The 17,019-nt window shown below is 42.4% G+C and overlaps 1 protein-coding gene across 7 annotated transcripts in view; it reads left to right on the top strand.

Annotated features, from left to right (window-relative positions):
• Nucleotides 1–17,019, top strand: part of LOC112219734 (retinoic acid receptor RXR-alpha-A) — a 157,861-nt gene that overhangs the window by 97,271 nt on the left and 43,571 nt on the right. For all 7 annotated transcript variants that reach the window (XM_042302296.1, XM_042302299.1, XM_042302298.1 and 4 more), the window contains exon 3: nt 1,159–1,397. In XM_042302296.1, coding sequence (XP_042158230.1) covers nt 1,159–1,397 — 239 coding nt within the window. The remainder of the gene's footprint in view (nt 1–1,158; nt 1,398–17,019) is intronic.

The raw sequence follows: 17,019 nt of genomic DNA, 5'->3' as shown, positions 1-17,019 counted from the left end.
ACACAGAAAGAGAGAGAGACACAGAGAGCGAGAGAGAGAGACACGCACAGAGAGAGTGCGAAACACACAGAGAGAGAGACACAGAGAGCGAGAGAGAGAGACACACACAGAGAGAGCGAGAGAGAGAGAGGGAGAGAGAGAGAGGGAGAGAGACACAGAGAGAGAGAGACACACACACACACACACACAGAGAGGGAGAGAGAGACACACAGAGAGAGAGACACACACACAGAGAGAGCAAGAGAGAGAGAGAGAGACACACAGAGAGAGAGGGAGAGAGAGACACAGAGAGAGAGAGACACACACAGAGAGACACACACACACACAAAGAGAGAGAGACACACACACACACAGAGACACAGAGAGAGAGAGAGAGACATGGAGAGAGAGACACACAGAGAGGGACACAGAGAATGAGAGACATGGAGAGAGAGACACACAGAGAGGGACACAGAGAGAGTGAGAGAGAGGGACACAGAGAGGGACCAGTGAATAACACATTGGGAGTAAAGGAAGGCTCTCTCGTGAAGAACCTTTAGAGTGGGATCGCTTTCACCTGGACTTTTCCTGGTCAGTCTATGTCAGGGAAAGAGCAGGTGTTCATAATGTTTTGTGCACTCAGTGACTGTCTGTCCGTCCGTCCGTCCGTCCGTCCGTCTGTCTGTCGGTCGCCCTGCAGAGCAGAGCTCAAGTTCAGCTATGATGTGAAAAGGTCAGGGTTGTGGCTCTGGGCTGCAGGCTGTGTCTCTGTCTCTGCAGACAACCAAAGGAGCCGCACAGGCTTGAGGTTTAGGTGGGCAGGGAGAAGCATAACAAGCTGTGACTGTGCAGATTGCTGCTATATGGCCATTGAAGTAGATTAGATGGGATTGGTTGTGAAATGTTCAGGCACCAAGCCATTAGATGGCTACACTCAGCTGTCCACAATTATAATGCAAGGTGTCTTTCATCACATCCAGTGTAATGTATGGGACATAATAGATCCGAAAGTTCTAGGCTTTTACTGCAAGTTAATACCGCTAGACAGTTGTGGTAATGATTAATATAACAGACTGCTCTCATTGAGTGTACTTTGAAAATAATGTTGATGATGCTGATGTTGATAATGCCAAAAATACGTCTTAATGACACATTTTCTTCTCTTTCCTCCCTGTGTAGATTCATCAGGCCAGGTGACCTCATCTCCCCTGGGCTCTCCCACGTCCCACCGGGGCATGCACCCATCCCTGCTCAGCCCGTCCTCCATGGGGCCCTCGGGCTCCCTGCACTCTCCCATCAGCACCCTGAGTTCTCCCATGAACGGCCTGGGCTCGCCCTTCTCTGTCATCAGCTCCCCCATGGGCCCACACTCCATGTCCTCGCCCGGCATGGGCTACGGCCCCAGTGTCAGCCCCCAGGTAAGGCCTGTCACAGATCCACAGATCCACACAAACACATACACACACACACACACACACACACACACACACTCATACCTGTATAACAAACACACACACATCACAGATGTTACAGAGATAGGAGACAGACAGACAGAGAGAGAGAGAGAGAGAGAGAGAGAGACAAAAAGAGAACGAGAGAGAATGAATGAATTAACTAATGAAAGTGTAAATCAGAGAGAGAAAAGGAGGAAGGAACCCAATAGCAAGTACACAGATGCCGGTCACACACACTTGCCTGACCAACCCGCAGACAACTGTAAATCAACTGTCCCTAGTACTGGGCCCTGTGGTGCATGGGGGGCTCTTCCGTGACCCTTTCTTTTTCACAGTTTGATACTCAAGCTCTGTCCCTCACTCTTCTCCCTCTCTGACCTGATCTCTTCACTCTCTCTCACCCCATTCTGCTCTCTTCCACTTTTTCTCACCCTACTTCCCTCTCTCTTCCCTGCTATTGGGTTCCTTCCTCCTTTTCTCTCTCTGATTTACACTTTCATTAGTTAATTCATTCATTCTCTCTCGTTCTCTTTTTGTCTTTCTCTCTCTCTCTCTCTCTCTCTGTGTCTGTCTCCTATCTCTCTCTCCTTCCCTCTGTCCTACCCTCTCTCTTCTGTTCCATCAATAAGCACCCCAGTTTCTATGGTGGTGAAAAAAAGCATAATTAAGACATCAAAGCTTCCTGTGGCCCAGTTTCCTTTCAAAGCCAAATCTAAAAACGTTTCCCCAAAATGCAGTAACAGCCTTTTTGTGTTTGCTAATAATTGTGTTAAATAGGGAGTCAGCGATGCGCTGTTGTTGGAATGGTTTTCCCTGGCTTTTGCGCTCCTAACCAAAGCGTCCCATATGTAATAGAGTTAAGTGTGGATTAAGGGCACTTTCCGAGAGAGAACCAAATTCTGCATTCTTCTTCCATTGCTAGAAAGAAAGCCCCACCTCCCCTTCCTCTCCTCCTCCGCTTCTTAATTGCTTTCATCTGCAATGTGGACTCGATCCCGGTGGTGCCTTTTCAATATGCGGTGAATATAATGTTTGGTACAGTAGCAACGGCTACTGTTGGTTTTGCTCAGATCCGTGTACATTTCAAGGTCTGTAAGAGAGAAGGTTTGAGTGATTTGTTCTCCGGGATGATTCAGCGCCAACATGCACTCACCTCCTCTTTCAGTCAGAGATGAACTCAATGAAACTTACAACTGGAAAATCTTGGGTAGAGGGACAGTGGCTGGTAGGTGGTGAGGGTGGAAGGTGGTAACTAGAGAGGGTGGTGGCTGACTGGTAAGGGTGGTGGCTACATTTGGTTACAGAGAGATTAGTGAGATGACTGGTAGGTGGTGAGTGTCTACAGTTAGTTAGAGAGGGCTGTTGGAGGGTTAAAGGTGGTGTGGCCCTGCGGTCACGAGGCACAGCTTTTCTGATGGAAGGTGATTTGAGTCAGACGGCAGATGCTCTTACCACTCGGCTGACTGGCGGTTTTCAGGAGTGGTCGGGCGGAACGAGTTTGCCACTCTCTGTGCCCTCTTGTATTTAACCTCCCAGGATCCGTAACAGGATACCCCACCTGCAATGACCCCCCACACACACATACAGTACACTGGACACACACAAACACAGGCTCACGTGCACACAATTTAGAGACTTCCCTACCTCACACACACATTCATATTCATACATACAGTGCCCAGAGGGACGTGTCATGGGAAAGGACATTAACTGCTTTTTGTTGTTGTTGTCAACCATCTTGTATTCTAGCCATCAAACCACATGTAGAAGATCAGCCTGTCCTTAAGACTAGCCACATCTTACATTTGTCAGTCAGTCCAACTCGCAGATCAGCACCAGAACCAAGGCAAACTTAGTGGCTGACTGTGGCTTTGGACCTCCAGCTGAGGTCTTATTTTGTCTTTTTTAGCGACACCAAGTTTGGTATGTCTGTGCTCAGACTGACATTAATTCAGTGAGCCGGCTTTTTGCACCGCATATGGTTTAAGATTAAAATATCGTCTGCATTGTTCCAAGGCAGAACATTCCTCTCTTAGGCGAAACTGATACCTTTTCTTTCTTTCTTTCTCTCCATGTCTTTCTTTCTTTCAGTGTTTTTTCTCTATTATTACAGTCTTTCTGGAATGTTCTGGGAGACATTTCTTGGGGAGGTAGGTTGGGGGGAGCAAAAGACCACAGTCTTGCCCGTGAGAAATTGTCCAGTCCTGTTCTGAGTTTGGGCCTCTGACGCTCCAGCCATCACTCTATCACAGCCACCACAGATTACCCAGGACTGGAACTCATTTTACACTTCCAATGACAATAGACAATGCTGTCTGGCTGTCATTTCTGCGGAAAGGCATCCTCTGTCCTCAGTTAGAGCTGAAACCAGTGGCAGATGCCGAGTGCTTTTCCGTTTCATTTGGAGAATCAAATACTCCTGTTTCTATCTGTCCAACCTCCAATGCTCCACTCCAAAATGACTGGGACGTACAGGCCCACAACTCTTAACACAAAGCCTGTTGTGTGTGTTTCTGGAGCTGAGGCCAGACTAATGCAAAAAAAAGTGTAAATGTTTTACAAGAGATAGAATGCTCTTTATAACGTATAAATGTGCCTGCGGTGATGTCATGCACCCGTTTTGGTACATCTTGTTTAGGTAAGGGTCGCTAGGAGACTGGGGAAAAACACACTGCTATAATATAGTATATATGGAGTGGGGGAGAGCAGAGTGGACTGCAGCCCCTTCCTGTGTGGGAGTAATAAAGCTCCACTCCACTGTGCTGGTCTTTGATGAGAGCTGGTGTAGGCACCAGCCACGCTCTATGACATCATGGGGACATGGTCCTAATGGGCACACAATGGAGCCATGTGGAGAGTCCCAGGAAAGCAATTACCATCACCCATGCTACGTCAATCACACCAAATGGGCAGGCCAATATGTTTTTACCCAAAGTCATCTCTAGGTAGCAATTACCTGAGCTGTTCTGCTTCTCGCCATGCACTTACAGGGTAATGGCACCTACGTATGTAGTTTACATGCAGTCCTTATCCAGACAAATATCTTACCCAATTACTTGAGCTCATACCTGGTCCAGAGTTGCAGAGTCACAAAGCACAGGGATTGAGTTGAACCCCTAAACCAGATTCAGTGTACATGCATGATAATGCGTCTACCTCCTGTGTCCATATGTGCCTCAGTGAAGGCCAGCTGTGTTTGAGGGAGGCTACTCTGAGGGGAAGAAACCACAACACCGGGGTTTGATTTCACACTCTGGCCCCCAAGGCCCCTCTAACTGAAATGCCTCGGGGGGCAACACATTTATTTTAAACCTACCCATAAGGCCGCTGAGGGCTTCATTTGCATCTGGTGGTATGGTCTTTACAACTTAAAACGGCAAAGACAGTCTGACCCTACGCACGCACACACACACACACACACACACACACACACACACACACACACACACACACACACACACACAACACACAGCAAACTCAAAATGAGCCACTACAGCACCCACAACACACACATACTAGGATACAGGAGTCAAGCTCTGGCTTTGTCTCAGACTGTTTCATACAGGATCTAATGAAGAACATGTCTGTTGTTATTATTTCACATTCACAATTGAGCCTGGGGTTTGTGGGAAGAGAGAAAACAACAAGTTAAGCAGCAAATCGAGCTTCCAACAGATTGTTTTCAGCAGCAATGTGTCCAAACTAGAAGTTTATTGTCATGCAAATAACATAAACATGTTTAGCATCTCCTGGCTTTCACCCTAGTCTACAAGCCGCTGATGCAGACCATTGGAACATATACGTTTTAAAAAGCCTCAAAAATCCATTTAATATAGCCGACACCATCACAATAAAGCCATGATTTATTTTAGACAAGTCTAAAGAAACATGATATGAAGAAAATGTAGTCTATTTCAGAACAACAGAATAGCACACTCTGAGTTGTCCTTATGTTAGGTCCTGATCTGGCTACGTCAAATGGCTGTGGGCTAAACTAGTTCATTTTGCAGATGAAATGTGCTTAGAATTCCATAGCATTATTTTATAGTATGAAGAATACAATTGAACATAGCTGAGTAAAATAGAAAGGATATGTTCTCCAAACGATTTCTGAAGGAGTGTGTAACGGCTCTCGTTGGCAGAATGAGTAGACCAAGGCGAAGCGTGGAAAGTGTTCATGATTTTTATTTTCGAAAAAACACTCAAAGTGAAAACAAAAGCGCACAGTTCTGTCAGGTACAGACACAAAACAGTAAAACAAGATCCCACAAAACCCAAAAGGAAAATGACAACTTATATATGATCCCCAATCAGAGACAACGATAGACAGCTGCCTCTGATTGGGAAACACACATGGCCAAAAACCCGACCGTTAACAAAGAATCAAATCCTCCCATATGCTGCATTTAGAGTCATTTATGCAACCTCAGTTGTGATACAAACTTTAGGCTTTATGTTTTGATATTTAATACATTCTAAGGCTGCATGATGCGACTCTAATGAGGATTTGAAAAAAGTTGCATGAAAGGCATGAGCTCTGCTCTGTTTCTTCACACGTCATCAGTCTCTCATTCACAATTTGACATCCACTTGATAATATTCTCACCCATCAGACTATTCTTCATTTAATCTGCTCTTTACATATAGCCTATGGGTGGAATGATTTTTTATTTAAAATGCACTCGAATAGCGAATGGAGGTTATGTGCGGTTATGTTTTTAATGTGCAATCATAAGCAGCACACCCATAAGGATAGAGGAAACTAAACTTTCCCTAAAGTAAATGAAATAGCCAAAATTATATATCTTAATTTGCTTACTCCTGTCTATACAGAAATACATGAAATCATTTTAAAAAGGCTACTAAGGCATCATTTGGCCACAGAGGATCATTAGCTCCTTTAGAAATAATACCTTGTTTTGATCTTATTGTCAAAAGGAAAAACAGTGCACGCAATTTGGGCAGATTATTGCTGAGTTGCGACTGTGTTTTCTGAGAGGCCAAGCCAGGCATATCGCAATATTTCAAAATACATTTGTGGGAAAACAGTTTGGAAAGCAAATGGTTATTGCTGTAAAGAGAAGACAATGAAAAGACGATGAAAAGACATATTCTCAACTTAATTGAGCGAACAACAGTGTAACCTGTCTTATTGGCACCACTGGAGAGCATCGGAAATATCCCTGGTGAGTGTGCACTGCTCATATTCACTATTTATCATTGTTGGTTGCGTCAGTGCTACTTAAAAGTTAGTTTTTGTACAATAATTTCCTCCTCCAGTTCAGATGGATGTCAAATTGTATGTGTCTTCCGTTCTTGTAGGTCTAGTATATGGACATTGTAGTTTTTATTGATCTGTTTCTCAGTGTCAGTAGAGTAGGCTACCGTTATTTGGCGTATTAAAAAAGATTCTGCTAATGTCTACAGTCGTATAAAGTGTAGTAGAATTGCATGAAATGTGTTTATGAAAGGCCACGTTGTTCCCATACGAAGAAAGAAGAACCGTAGCTGATGTAGCCCAAGCCTACTCTACGCTATACTCGCTTAGCCATGCATTGACCAGTATTTTTTTGCAAACAGTGATTGAGTTATATTATTAGCCTAAATTATGACTATCCAATCTACTCATCATCACATTAGAAATAGTAGGCCGTCTTACGTATGTCTGCAAATGCGATGATGCATGGATTGCTTTATTATGTAGGTGCATTTTTATGGTGAAAAGGATCTTGTCCAAACTTGAAACTCACGCGCAGCCTATGTTTACTATGTTTTAAAGTGGATTCATGTGTTTGCTTTTCAGAATTGAGCAAAAAATATAGCAGCACGAGAAAGCTGGGATCCTCTTTTAATTAAATAGTGGCCAGTCAAAACAAAAAAAATGTCACATGTGATTACACAATGACTGGGCTTATAAAAACATGTTTCACTAGGCTCTGTAGGTTATGTGCTCTGTAGGCTCTCTTCTCTGTGGGCCATGTGCTCTGTAGACTATGTGCTTTGTAGGCTATGTGCTCTGTAGGCTATCTGCTCTGTAGGCTATCTTCTCTGTGGGCCATGTGCTCTGTAGACTATGTGCTCTGTAGGCTATGTGCTCTGTAGGCTATGTGCTCTGTAGGCTATGTGCTCTGTAGGCTATGTGCTCTGTAGGCTATGTGCTCTGTAGGCTATGTGCTCTGTAGGCTATGTGCTCTGTAGGCTATGTGCTCTGTAGGCTATGTGCTCTGTAGGCTATGTGCTCTGTAGGCTATGTGCTCTGTAGGCTATGTGCTCTGTAGGCTATGTGCTCTTTAACCTGTTCCTAGGCCTATAGGCTATGTTTGGAGTTATTTGGCCACTTTAGTTGTGATACAAACCTTATCAAAACATATAGGTCTATGGGCTAGGCTACATAATGTGTGCGACTATGATTTGGAAAAGTAAAAAATAAATAAATAAAACGGCATGTGCTGTTCCTTGCCTTACTGCACAAGCTGGGCATCATTCACAAGTGATAATACATCATTCACAAGTGACAGGCTAATATTGTCACCCATCAGACTATTCTTAATTTAATCTGGTCTTTACATATACTAAATAATATATGTGTTAAATTTGATTTGATTTAGAATGGACCATTCACCTGTTGGAACAGGGGCAGGACAAAAAATACATGTCATCTATCCACTTAAATAGCGACTGGAGGACACTTTTCCCGTGGTTCATTTTCATGCCAGCCAGGTAGGCTATACTCCTGTTGTAAAGAGAAGCAATGTGCTTAATATTAGGGAAGTTGAGAAATAAATACACTAAATGACCTAAAGTATGTGGACAGCTGCTTGTTGAACATCTCATTCTAATATCATGGGCATTAATATGGAGTTGGTCCCCCCTTTTTCCTTTAACAGCCTCCACTCTTCTGGGAAGGCTTTCCACTAGATGTTGGAACATTGCTGCAGGGACTTGCTTCCATTCAGCCACAAGCATTAGTGTGTTTGGCCACTGATGTTGGGCGATTAGGCCTGGCTCAGAGTGGGCAAATCATCCCAAAGGTGTTTGATGGGGTTGAGGTCAGGCCTCTGTGCAGGCCAATCAAGTTCTTGCACAACAATCTCGGCAAACTATTTCCGTATGGACCTCGCTTTGTGCACGGGGGCATTGTCAGGCTGAAACAGGAAAGGGCCTTCCCCAAACTGTTACCACAAAGTTAGAAGCACAGAATCGTCTAAAATGTCACTGTATGCTGTAGCCTTAAGATTTCCCTTCAATGGAACTAAGGGGTCTAGCCCGAACCATGAACAACAGCCCCAGACCATTATTCCTCAGCCACCAAACTTTACAGTATGGCAATGTGCATTGGGGCAGGTAGCATTGTCCTGGCATCCGCCAAACCCAGATTTGTCCATCGAACTGCCAGATGAAGAAGCTTGATTCATCACTCCAGAGAACGCGTGTCCACTGCTCCAGAGTCCAATGGCAGCGAGCTTTACACCACTCCAGCCAACACTTGGAATATCGCATAGTGATTTTAGCCTTGTGTGGCTGCATGGAATCTCATTTCATGAAGCTCCCAACAAACAGTTCTTGTGCTGATGTTGCTTCCATAGGCAGTTGGAATTCAGTAGTGAATGTAGCACCCGAGCACAGACAAATTTTACGTGTAATGTGCTTCAACATTCGGCTGTCCCATTCTGTGAACTTGTCTGGCCTAACACTTCGCGGCTGAGCCGTTGTTGCTCTTAGACGTTTCCACTTCACAATAACAACACTAACAGTTGACCAGGGAATCTCTAGCAGGGCAGAAATTTGATGAACTCACTTGTTGGAAAGGTGGCATCCTATGACGGTCCCACATTGTAAGTCAATGAGCTCTTCAGGAAGGCCATTCTACTATGGAGATTGCATGGCTGTGTGCTTGTTTGTATACACATGTCAGCCACAGGTGTGGCTGAAATAGCCGAATCCACAAAATTTGAAAGGGTGTCCACATACTTTTGTGTATATAGTGTATAGTAGTCCTAGCCCATAGAAAGCTGATGGGATCATCCTCTTTTAAATAGAGGCCATCAAAACTTTTCTCACGAAATTTCTTAGCCTATAGAAAGGTTGCGCAACATGCTTTTGCATTGATGTCAGAGTGATTAGAGGGACAATAGATCACTGAGTACCAGGCCATTAGTGACTGGCAGTTCACAAGTTGGTGGGCTACTAATGACCATCAGCAGCATCAGAGCACAGTTTTGGAACAGCCTAATTACCGTGACTAAACGGTCATGTGGAATTTGACTGCGGTCATGACTCGTACGCTGGTGTGGCAGTAATACAGTCACCATAACAGCCCTAGTCCAGACTAGGGTTTTTTACCCTGAAAATGTTGTTTAGTCATACATAAGTATCTCTACAGTCGATGGAGGAAAACATTTGACCCATTTCAAGAAACTAGGCTTATGTTGCACATCACTACTTCCTAGGAGAGGCATTTGAAAGTTTATTTTTATTTTTAATAAAAATAAGTATTTTTTGTTGCAGAAATGCCGTCTGGAACATGTGAGCTTTCATGTGCCTTAATAACAAACCTGTATGCCGTATGTAAATACGAATACAATTGTTAAATTACAAGCCTAGTTGGTTTAGCCACCTAAAAAACAAGAACCATCCCGCTACCCATGATTGGCTGAGATAATGGATGGGCTGGACATGCCGTGAGATGAGTTCAGATTGGTCTGCCATGTAGCGTGCTTCTATAACATGAGCTGCTCAGTATGTATGTATAATCATGTCTACTGCGGCTTTTTTTTAAGATATCATGAACTGAAAAGTTTGCTACTGCTCTCAACATTGCTATCCTGAAGTTAATCGACAAAGCTCAGTGGGAAAAAGTTGTGATGGACTACTTTCTGGAGGAGGATTGTGCCATACTGACTCTCTCTGACTCTGAAAATGAATCAGATAATGAGGAAAACCCTGATTTAGGTAAATCAAATCAAATGTATTTATATAGCCCTTCGTACATCAGCTGATATCTCAAAGTGCTGTACAGAAACCCAGCCTAAACCCCCCCCCCCAAAAAAAAAACATTTTAATTGAACCAGACGTTGCAGCATCTTCTACTATACACACACGTACACATGGATTTTGTACTGTATATATGTGGTAGTGGTGGAGTAGGGGCCTGAGGGCACACGGTCTGTGAAAGTATTGTAATGTTTTTTAAAATTGTATAAACTGCCTTAATTTTGCTGGACCGTGTGGAAGAGTAGCTGCTGCCTTGGCAGATACAAATACAAGCAGAGAGATGATTGCCAAATGCAGACAGTCCAAAAAGATAACACACAGAAGGCTGTTGTATAAAACACCTGTCTCCGGGCAACCATGGCATCCATGACAGAGAGGGAGAAGCGTTCATCCATGTATACGGGTAAGAGTCTAGCTACATTTTCAGATATTGTACGTTTCTAATTTTGCCAGAAAGTTGTTTTCATTGCAAGTTAAAGCTTACTGTTAGCTAGCATAATGTTAGCTAGCTAGCTAACATTTAATCTAGTTGGTTAGCTTTAGCTACCTGCAGATTAATGCATGGTAGTATTGCCGCGTTCAAAACTACTGGAAAATCTGAAAAATACGAGGTCAAATTAGGACGTCAGTGATCTTCAGGTCGGAAAGTCTGAGCTCTAGAAAGAGGCCCGAGTTCCCGAGTACGATTTCCAAGTTGGATGACCATTCGGAGCTCGTTTTTTTTTTTCAGAGTTCCCAGTTGTTTTTACCGCTCGAAAGTCTGACATTTCCGAGGTCCCAGTTGTTTTGAAAACAGCATTAGAGTTGGGATTATGGTTCATTGTTTAGCTAGCTAGCTACATGTCTAAAGAAAATATTCCAAACTGCAAGTAACCATTTCACTGTATCATGTACACCTTCTGTATCCTGTGCATGTGGCAAATAAACATAGATTTGATTTGATATAGTGTGTGTTTACCAGAGACTGTAATGCGAAGAATAACATGACCTGCACCAAAGTCAGATTAGGATATAGGCCACGGACTAGATAAAGTATATTTTTACGACAACTTTTTACTCCTACTTTCAATCTTTGGTTGTTTACTACACTGTGAATCCCTAAAGAGATCGGTGGCTTAAGAGGGTGTGAACGACGTTGAATGGGCGTAGACAAAGAAGAGCTCTCCAATATGTGTACCAAAACATTCACAGGGCATTTTCTCAAAAGTGGGTTACAAGTTTATCAACTTTCAAAGCAGAATTGCTTTGCCATTTTTCCTCAACTGCAGTGTATGTTCTACCTTTTTCTAGCTTGGAGTCTCTACTTTTATCCAATGTAAAAAATATTTAAAAAACACAATTTCAAATGTTGCTACGTTGGACCGAATCCAGGTGATGAATCACAAATATAGAAGCAATGATAAATTGAACTGAGGGACCAACTGAATCATCAGAGGACTGTCCATCAATTCAACTTTATTGGTTTAATTTCATTCTAGGATTAGCAGTTATTTCAAACACATGACTTGTTATTGCATTAGCTGAGGAAACACTGAATAGCACCGGATTCCTTTGTGAGTTGTCATGACAGTATTCATCGCTTTGTAGAAGCGTTGGTTTGATGCTAATTCAATATGACACTGGCACAAGATCATTCCATCCATATTTCCCTTGATGCCTACAGTACAGTTCTCAGATTGACCTTGTGGAAAGTATTGTCTGCTCCGGACCAATTTAATTCCATCGCACAACTCCCAATTATCCTCCTGACCTTGTAAATTGTTCCAGTGAAGTTGGAGGCCATTTTGTTCTGCAAGCCTGAAGGCCCTTGGAAATTGGCATATCTTCATCATATGTGACTTCTATGCTGAACGGTTAACCAGGCTCTTTAGTTTGGAAATGTGAAAACAGTCAGTGTCAACTGCATCTGACTCTAGCTCTCTCCCTCATCTCATTTTCTCATCAGTCAGTGATTGCCAGGGACTGGGCTTTGGTTTATCATATCTAACAAGCAGGTCCAAGAAATAAACACGTCGCTTCATAATGTCGCTATTATGTGGTTTATAATTTGATTGTTATTCAAGATTATGCTGTTATTTATTGGTTCATGATTAAGATTTTAATTATTTTGTGATTGAAGTATCATTTGGTTGATTATTATGCCATAAATATGTTATAAATAAGCGCCTGGGTTGGTTGCCAATATGTTATTATTATGTTTATATTAGCTAATCATTGACTGATGATAGGGTTGTGAACATCGTGTGATCAGAGAGAGAGAGAATGGCAGGCAGAGAGGGAAAGGCAGGCAGAGAGAGCAAGGGAGAGAGAGAGATGGAGAGACGGAGAGAGAGAGAGGCAGGCAGAGAGAGAAGGAGAGCGAGGCAGGCAGAAGCAGATAAAGAGAGGGTAAGGCAAAGAGAGAGAGGCATGCAGAGAAAGAGAGAGAGATCCAGAAAGAGAGAGAGAAGGAGGGAGAGAGAGAGAGGAAGGTAGAGAAAGAGAGACAGGCAGATAGAGATGGAGAGAGAGGCAGGCAGAGAGAGTGAGGCGGAAAGAGAGAGAGAGGCAGGCAGAGAGAGAGAGGCAGGCAGAGAGAGATGGAGAGAGAGGCAGGCAGAGAGAGAGAGGCAGGCAGAGAGATGGAGAGAGAGGCAGGCAGAGAGAGATGGAAAGAGAGGCAGGCAGAGAGAGAGACAGGCAGAGAGAGAGAGACAGGCAGAGAGAGAGAGAGAGGCAGGCAGAGAGAGAGAGGCAGGCAGAGAGAGAGGCAGAAAGAGAGAGAGGGAAAGAGGCAGGCAGATAGAGATGGAGAGAGAGGCAGAAAGAGGGAGAGGGAGACATTTTATTTGATTAGGATCTCTTTTTGTCCTCATTTGAACTAATCTTCCAAGAGTCATTAAACAGTAAAATACAATTTATAATACGATCACATTTTCACATATAACACACTGTTACAAACATACATAACACTCTTGTAACAGTTTTCGTTGGTAGAAGAAGGAGTAGACCAAAACGCAGTGTGGTAAGTGTTCATGTTGTAAATTTAATCAAAACAGAACACTAAACAAAATAACAACGAGGAATAACAAGAACGAAACAGTTCTGTCAGGTGATACACACAAAACAGAAAACAACTACCCACAACTCAAGGACGAAACCAGGCTGCCTAAGTGTGGTTCTCAATCAGAGACAACGATTGACAGCTGCCTCTGATTGGGAACCATACCAGGCCAAACACATAGAAATACAAACATAGAACAAAACATAGACTACCCACCCACATCACACCCTGACCAAACTAAAAATAGAAACATACAAAGCAATCTACGGTCAGGGTGTGACAACTCTGACATATTGACCAGATAAATACTCAAACAGTCTAAAAACATAGATTGATTCCTTAGTCCACACAACCTTCTTATTTATTATATTTAAATGGTTCTGAAGTATTGTTGGAATTTATATATTGTAAGGTTTTTTGGTTTGCTCAGATAAATGATTCAATTTCTTAGTTGCTCTTAATCGAAATGTTCTTTTGCCTATTTATTTTTTCTGTCTAGATAACACACAGATGGACAATCTATTCCTAGTATTTACTGAATGTCTGTCTCTTACCAACTGAATACTGTTGTGAATACAGTTTGGCCGTTTTAAATGGTGTACATTATGAAATAAAATAAGCATGTTTTTTTTCAATTATCTTGTTGATTGATGACCAACCAAGAGCATTGAGATTGACTACAGCAGAAGAACCATACCTCCACCTTAAAACAATCCTTGCTGCTCTGTTCTGTTCAATCTGCAGCCTCCTAATTTAACTTGCTGAAGCATGTCCCCAGACCACAGAACAGTAGTTCACCTGACTCCCAAGTAATGCTTTGGTTATTTGCTGAATCTTTCCCAGTAAATATTTAGCTATCCTTCTGATCTAGCATGCTGTTAAAAATATTGTTTTTACATAGATTATTTATTTGAGACAACCATGATAAGCAGTTGTCAAGCTGCACTCCTAGTAGTTTGGTTTCTGCCATTTCCTCAATTTGTACTCCCCCATACTTAATTGTATCCCATGCTGTGTTGGCCTTTTTCTGGTGGAACAGACCAACAACCTTGGTTTTCTTGGTGTTCAAAACAAGTTTGTTCCAGCAAACCCACTCCCTGATATTTCCTAGATCTACTTGTAGTGCTTGCTGTACCTGTTGAACTGATTGTCTGGCTGTATAAATTGTAGTATCATCTGTAAATATATTAGCTTGAGTTTCAGATAAGGCATAAGGAAGGTTGTTGGTAAATATTGAGTAAAGAAGTTGCCCAAGGCAGCTGCTCTGCACTATTCCACAGTTTAAAGCATGAGGGGAAGAAAATTACCCATTGATATAGGATGACTGTTTCCTGTCAGTTAGATATGACTGTACCCAATTCAATGTTACCTTCTTAAACCCATAATGCGTTCATTTTGTCAAAATTATTTCATGATCCACTAAATCAAATGCATTGAGCCAATCATGTCCACCAATGCAGTGGTAGTGGAATGGATTTTGCGATAATCATGCTGATTGACTGTAATCAGATCATTCTTTTCCATGTACTCCCATATTTGTCGACTCACAATACTCTCCAATATCTTACTGAGTGAAGGGAGTAGACTAATTGGTCGACTAGTGGCAGGAGTAATGGGCTCTTTGCTGTCTTTCAGGATAGAACACAGTTTAACATGCTTCCATACATTTGCAAATGTCCCCTTTTCCAGTTACCAATTAAATATGTATTTCAGTGGAGCTGCTACCTGGGGAGCAGCATAGCGAAGTAAAAAATTGTCCATAAGATCATAACCTGTAGATTTACCATTGGGTAATGACTTCAATAGGTTTAACACCTCTACTGACACCATTTGTAGACTAAAAGAGCATGTTGTTTTGCTCATAATATGATCATCAATCCATTGGACAATAGCTTGTTTGGAAGAATGGGTGTTTACATTATCGCTCATTAAATACATTTTCTTTGTAAAAAAAATCTGCTAAATTATTGGCAATAGCAGCTGGTTTTGTTATTGTTCTCCCATCAATCTCCACACTAGATGGGTATGATGAAATAGATGTACCAAGTAAGCCCTTCACTGTATTCCATACCTTTTCAGAATCATTTTAACAATCAATAAAAGCATTTTCGTAAAATATGTTTTTTTTCTTACGATTTAATTTAACTGCCTAATTATATAGTGTTCCATAATTCTCTTCATCAATTTCTAGTTTAGATAAGGCTGCAGTTCATCATCAATCCATGGAGATGGACAAGCCCCAACTGTCCTCTTTCTTACTGGTGCATGATGGTCCATTTCCTCAGTGAGCAAATCAATAAAACATTCTGTAGCGTGATTTAAATCATCCTCTAGATAAATCAGCTCCCAGGGTACAGCAGCCAAATCATTTAGAAATAGCTCATGATTAAATGTTTTAAAATGTCTCTTGACCACAATCCTTGGGGGTTTATTTGGAACCTTGGTGTTCATGGCTATTGTCACAATATTATGGTCTGTCCAGCCCACTGGCATTGATCTGGCTTTTAAGCATTGCAATGGTATATTACAGAAGATCAGATCAATGCATGCGTCCAAACGGTGACCAAACTTAGTTGATGATCTAGTAGTATCATTAACCATTTGTTTCAAACCACAGCTCTCGGCACATCTCATTCATTATGTTCAAATTAGTTAAAATATGATCCTTCCAATTTATACTAAAATCACCCAAGATAAATAAACCTATGTTACTGTCTGTAGCCTGTTCAAACCCAGTGCATAAGTCATCCAGATAGGACATCTTAGCACTAGGATGCCTATACACACATCCTACCAATATGGGTGCCTGGTGAGGCAGAGTTTTAGAACACCTACTCATTCAAGGGTTTTTCTTTATTTTTACTATTTTCTACATTGTAGAAACTCTGAAGTAACACATATGGAAACATGTAGTCACCAAAAAAGTGTGAAACTAATCTAAATATATTTTATATTTGAGTTTCTTCAAATAGCCACCCTTTGCCTTGATGACAGCGTTGCACAATCTTGGCATTCTCTCAACCAGCTTCACCTGGAATGCTTTTCCAGCAGTCTTGAAGGAGTTCCCACATATGCTGAGCACTTGTTGGCTGCTTTTCCTTCACTCTGCGGTTTGACTCATCCCAAACCATCTCAATTTGGTTGAGGTCGGGGGATTGTGGAGGCCAGGTCATCTGATGCAGCACTCCAAATCTCCCCTTCTTGGTAAAAGCCCTTACACAGCCTGGAGGGGTGTTGGGTCATTGTCCTGTTGAAAAACAAATGATAGACCCAAACCAGGTGGGATGGCGTATCACTGCAGAATGCTGTGGTAGCCATGCTGGTTAAGTGTGCCTTGAATTCTAAATAAATCAGACAGTGTCACCAGCAACGCACTCCCACACCATCACACCACCCCCTCCATGCTTTATGGTGGGAAATACACATACAGAGATCATCCGTTCACCCAACTGTCTCACAAAGACACGGCGATTGGAACCAATAATCTCCAATTTGGACTCCAGACCAAAGGACACATTTCCACCGTCTAATGTCCATTGCTTGTGTTTC

The sequence above is a fragment of the Oncorhynchus tshawytscha genome, linkage group LG20 (genome assembly GCF_018296145.1).
Source record: "Oncorhynchus tshawytscha isolate Ot180627B linkage group LG20, Otsh_v2.0, whole genome shotgun sequence".
Classification (NCBI taxonomy): Eukaryota; Metazoa; Chordata; class Actinopteri; order Salmoniformes; family Salmonidae; genus Oncorhynchus; species Oncorhynchus tshawytscha.
Note: the sequence above shows the minus strand (reverse complement) of the source record. Positions and strands in the feature narration are given on the sequence as shown.